Source organism: Oryx dammah, unplaced genomic scaffold, assembly GCF_014754425.2.
Source record: "Oryx dammah isolate SB20612 unplaced genomic scaffold, SCBI_Odam_1.1 HiC_scaffold_14, whole genome shotgun sequence".
In the NCBI taxonomy this organism is placed as follows: Eukaryota; Metazoa; Chordata; class Mammalia; order Artiodactyla; family Bovidae; genus Oryx; species Oryx dammah.
In genome coordinates, this window is record NW_024070198.1 from 12710928 (window position 1) to 12716402 (window position 5475).

Sequence of the window (5475 nt, forward strand, 5' to 3'; positions counted from 1 at the left end):
AGCAGTCAGCACAGATGGGGACAGTCCCAGCAGCCCAAGTCACTGCTCCTAGACCTCAGCCCCAATGGTCAGGAGGTCAAAATTCTCACTAATGAGACTGGGACCATGTGAATACTTTCAGGCGGATCCAATTCCTGGTCCAAACTAGCCTTGCTCAGTTAAACAAAACAGGAGAATCTCAGTTGATGGTTTCTTATTTAACTAACTGGAACTTTGAGAAGGAAAACATTCTCAGATCTTATATCAAACACTTTTATTTTTAAAGTGAGAAGTTCACAGAGGATAGCTACAGGAGAGTGAAATATTTAGAGTAGAAAAATTGTGGGTGCTAGCCAAACCTCAAATACTGTCACAGCAGAGTTATTCCAATAACTTTTCCAGCATGGCATATCACACGTGTTAAAATTAACTGCATTCTCAGAACACCTTTCAATGGATGTGCGTGATGATAGAAGTGAACATTCAGAGGCTCCTGTTTTGAAGATCTTACAGAATGGATGTATGCACAGTCCAAAACAAAGTATATTACAACACACCCAAAACAATTCACATCCATTAAAAAAAAAAATGTTGACTTTCAAGAAATTGGTAGGAAGACTTAAAATAACAAGAAGAATATAGGCAAGAAATGGCTACTTTTATGTGCAAGGTACTGGATTCTTGAATTGAGAATCAGTTTCAGTCTTCACTTCCAATATCACATGGATAAAGTGTGGCAGAAAAACGAATCACCTTCAATATGAAGGATGCGAGTTGTGTACACTGACAACACTCTTGAAGGTACAACAGTGTCACAGGAGGAATGCCAGCAAACAGAGGGGACCTTCTGATGAGGTCAAACACTCATGAGTTATCAGATGACCCTTCAGATACTTGGGTTAAGCAACTACAACATTCTGGTTTAATCAAGGCACTCGCAGGAAGTGATCCTTGACATGACATAGCGTCCCTACCAGTTTCTGGCCAATGATGATGGCATGGTTTTTTTTGGTTAGGCAGCATCTACACTGAGAACCCAGGCATAATAGCTGGGCCACAGGTAAGGTCACTTATCCCACTAGGACTGCAAAGCCAGATTTGCTTAAGCTTTCCCCAAATCATGATTTTTGATGAGTCACGTTTGAACAGAAAGCCTTCATGTAAAAAATCTGATTCTCCAGAGTTATAATTCACCTTTCCCCAATAACTACCCAATACCCCTAAAGTTTGTTTGGGTTCTTCTCCACGAGAATACCTAGAATGGATCTTTTTCTCCCCCGTACAAATTACTTCCCCAGGAGAAACCTGTAAAACCAACTTTAAAAAACAAAATAACCTTCATTTTCTCGCCAACGGTTAAGTATCAGACCTCCTGCTCCTACTCTGACCTGAGCTGCAGAGCCCTCTGTGTATACTTTTCAGACATTCCTCATACCATTAACACAGCTTTCCATCACCGTCCACTGTCCTTCCTCAGCCTTTCCTTGCCCAAGATGAAAGCCAGTGAATTGAGAGGGAAGGAGAAAAGGGTATAGACAGACTATTACTTTTATAAAAATAGGGTTCCAGGCTTTAACTTGATCCTCCACAGCAACACTGGGCAGTGTTATCCATACAAACCCCCACACTAAATTCTCAAGGGGCTATCTTTTTTTGTAGCCAGGTCTCAAAAGCTCCAACCTAAATCTACTGAAGGAAAGTAGCAACTTCCTAAGATAGAGCAACACAGACCTAGAGTTACATGGGGGAGTAAGGTCAAGACCGGTAGACCGGTCACCAGGTTGCTTCATTCATCGGTAAGAGGCCAAGTTCTCCATCCTCCCCCAGCTCTGCCATTCTGGGAAGAGCCCACTGGCCAGCCTCGGGCTGCCAAAGACGGTCGACTCCAGCTCGGCCTTGGGGGGTGGCGCCTGGTGGAAGGCACAGTCCTGGGCTGCCATCTGCGTCTGCACCCCATCGGGTTTCCACTGTGCATGGACGATTCTGTAATTCTGACCCTCGTTGTTGTCCCAGAAGACCTGCCCATTAGCATGGTAGGCGACACAGAACTCAATTTTCTCCTTCGTGGGGATGACGGAGGGTAGGTCAACGGCAAACGAGAAGGTGTCACTCTCTGAGCCACCGTACACATTTTTCATGTAGGCACAGTCCACATCGTTGTAGCTCTGCCAGGAGTCAAAAGTGATCCGGATCTGAACCTTCTTCTCAAAGCTCATGTTCTTCACCTTCACAGTCCCCGTCACTGTTCGCTCCTGCAAAGAGCAGTTCTCCAGGCAGACAGAGTTCTTCTGGAAGTGGTTCCGAAAACTTAAGTAGTCAGCTGAAGGCTGAGGGAAATCCAGAATCAGGTTCTTCTCCTCATGGAGCTTTAAGCCTGAGGAGATATCATTCAGGTCCAAGAGGTCAAACTGGAGATCCCACACGGGCTCCTCTGGAAGGTCTGAGAAGACGTGGATGGCGGTGAGGGAGAGGCCCTTAGAATCTGCAAACACCACCCGCTTCTTGGCTTGGTTGTGTGAAGCCTTCCAGTCGTCCTGTGCTCTGGCTTCCTGTTTTATGTTGAGACACGGCTTCAGGGGCTTTAATTTGTTCACATAATTTCTTCGTTGGAAGTCATCATAAGGGCTCAGGAAGCTCTTCAGAGGTGGGGAATGAGCCAAGCAGAGCCTCACAGCGACATCCACGGGCATGACTGAACTTGTCAGAGGCCGTGGGTCTAAGACCTGGATCATTCTGGAATATAGAAAGAAGAGGGGTTATCATCTGCACCTAGAATGCACTTCCCCTGGTCCCCAAGTACGTCTGTACTATTTTTGTTGGCTATTACAGCCAGCACAGTGCTCCCACATGAAGTAAAGGAATGCAGGATTAGGTGATAAGAGCTGCATCTTACGTTTGGCTCTATCCCTGACAGGCTATAGGCCATGGGTTAAAACACTTGGTGTCCCAGTTTCTCCATCTGAGAAATAAAAGATTTGGATGGGATCAACTCTAATACAGCTCTAAAACCATTTGCTCTGTTCTGGAGCACCAGTTCTCAAACCTGTCTGTTTTCAGGCAAGTTCCTTACTGTCTGGGCTACCACAGAAGCCCCCACCATCCTAGTGGTTTGGATTTCTTTTTTTTTCAATGCAGAATCCTTGGACTTAGAGCCTCTAATGCAGAACCCCTGGGGATGGAGACAAGAATGTATATATGTTCTTAAAGCTTCCCAGGTAAGCTAATGACCAGACAGGTTCCAGAATCAAAGTTCCAGACTGCACTCCCTCAACTGCTTTGATGATTTTGCTATTGAATTAATTATACTTCTCTGGAACCATAATCCATTTAAAAAGAAAGAATAAAAACAGCAAAGGGTTTTGAGAGCAAAAGACTAGAAAGAGTAAATTAGAGGATTCTCTCTGCACTTTCATTACCATGCTCTTCCTCATTTTACACAAATAACCCACTGAAGTGCAAGGCAGCCATTTATGAATTTTAAAAAATCTTTACATAATCTGTATTTCACACAAAAAGACATCCATGTCAAGTCCACATTTAAGTGGGAAAAGCTGGTGATCTGAAAATTATTGTCATTATTTAGTCACTCAGTCATGTCAGACTCTTTTGTGACCCCATGGACTATAGCCCACCAGGCTCCTCTGTCCATGGGATTTTCCAGGCAAGAATACTGGAGTGGCTTGTCATTTCCTTCTCCAGGGGATCTTCACAACCCTGGGATCGAACCCGTGTCTCCTGCATTGCAGGCAGATTCTTTACCGCTGAGTCACTGGGAAAGCCAAACCTGAAAATAGGGTAGTTTCAATATATGTGTTCTCTCTATATATATAGAACACATATATGAACTTATAAATGTTGAAAAGTCTAATAGGAAGCACAACAAAAAGTTAACAATTATCTCCGGGTGATAGGTGATCTATTTTTGCCTTTGTACTTTTTTGGTATTTTCAAATGTTCTGGCAATGGATATTTATAACCAGAAAGATAATAAAGCTATTTAAAATTTAGACATAACTATGCCCAGAAATATTAAACCATGAAGAGTCCATCAAGAAAGATATTTTTTCTGGCCTTTAGCCCTGAGTATACATTGCCAAACTTATAGACATTTTTCCCCTATCCTAGCCTGCAGATAAGAAGTGTGTGTATACTGTATGTGACATTTCTCATTCCGGCTTTAGTAACTGTCTTCCCAGCAGCTCTAAGCACATAGCCAAATGTTCATTATCATAAGATGGATAACAAAAGAATATTCTGAGAATTCACTTTATTAGCCCTAGGATTTTTCTGGGAGACCTACAAATTTAGAACAAACAAATGAGAGAGAAAGCTATATTTATTGGTCTAATAATAGTTAACAGGCGGAAATTTTAGAGAAGTCTTCTGCTAAGTTATGTCTAAAGAAGCTATTTAAGTAGTTTTGTGGGTGGTTTTTTTGTTTGGGGGTTTGCTCCGTATTTTCACATTTTGCACTTATCGAAAGACAGTTTCAGGATATGGCGATTTCCCTGGAATGTTAAGTCTGGCCCAAGAGTTTAAAAATAATCATTTGCTCAAACTCTGAGACTGGCTTTGCTATGGCAAACCGTCAGAAGAAGGAAAGAGGACCAAGGAAAGTGAACATCGTCCATCGTTAGTTTTTCCCAAAGCTAAACTACACAGCCAGCAATCTAAGTGCTCTTCCCACGAGTCCTTGAGACATCTGTGCAGGACCAAGCGATACGGTTAGACTCCACGAGGGAATCAGAACTAAAGCTGACTCACGTTAAGACAGTTTCTGGTTTAAGATGCCGTTTACCGATATCAGCTCTGCCTAAGACGCTCAGAGCAAATCTTCACACCTCCAAGGCCTCCCCGGGGCCAGATTCGTCAGCAGCCTGTCAACCCGCCCTCCCCTGGGGTCTCCGGGGCGGGAATGACAGCAGGAAAACGCATCCCAGCCTCCCGACAGCTGCGCGCTCCCTGAGCTCCGGGTCGGAGAATCTGCAGGGAACCTACCTGGTGCAGCTCATCAGGCAGAGGAGCGGCGGCACTCCGCGGTTTGCGAGAGTTCGCACCCGTCTCCCGGGAGTCCCCGTGTGGCCGCAGCTCCGGCAGATCGCGGGTGCGGCCCCCGGGAGGCCGCTTAACTGCTCGGGACCACGTGAGCCGACTGCCAGGGCCAATCGCCGGGCCGCGGGCTCGACGGCGCGACCAACCAGCGCTCAGCTGGGGCGCGAGCCCTTGCCCGGGACGTGACTGCCGTGGTGCAGGGTTCGCTGGGCGCTGGGGGCGCTCTGGGACCCCGGGCCAGCTGGCCAGGGTAGAGTAACGCGAACCCCGGGCGAGGAGGCGTGGAGGCAACCGCGTAGCACAAGTAGCCGGCGCAGGCCAGGAGGGAAAGCAGCAAACCTCCTCCCGCGCGGAGCGCCAACACAGCGGGGCTGCAGGGAGGGAGGTGTCTCACTCGCGAGGCTTCTGTATACAGTTATCTGAGCGCAGGACACTGGCTCGTTC

The 5475-nt window shown here is 46.2% G+C and overlaps 1 protein-coding gene across 1 annotated transcript; it reads right to left on the minus strand.

Moving 5' to 3' along the window:
• Nucleotides 1-241: 241 nt before the first annotated feature.
• On the minus strand, nt 242-5087 carry PPP1R3C (protein phosphatase 1 regulatory subunit 3C). The gene is made up of 2 exons (XM_040254512.1): nt 4978-5087; nt 242-2712 (listed from the first exon to the last, which is right to left on the minus strand). The coding sequence occupies exons 1-2, from the start codon at nt 4989-4991 to the stop codon at nt 1770-1772; spliced, it is 957 nt and encodes a 318-aa protein (XP_040110446.1). The 5' UTR covers nt 4992-5087; the 3' UTR covers nt 242-1769.
• Nucleotides 5088-5475: the final 388 nt, after the last annotated feature.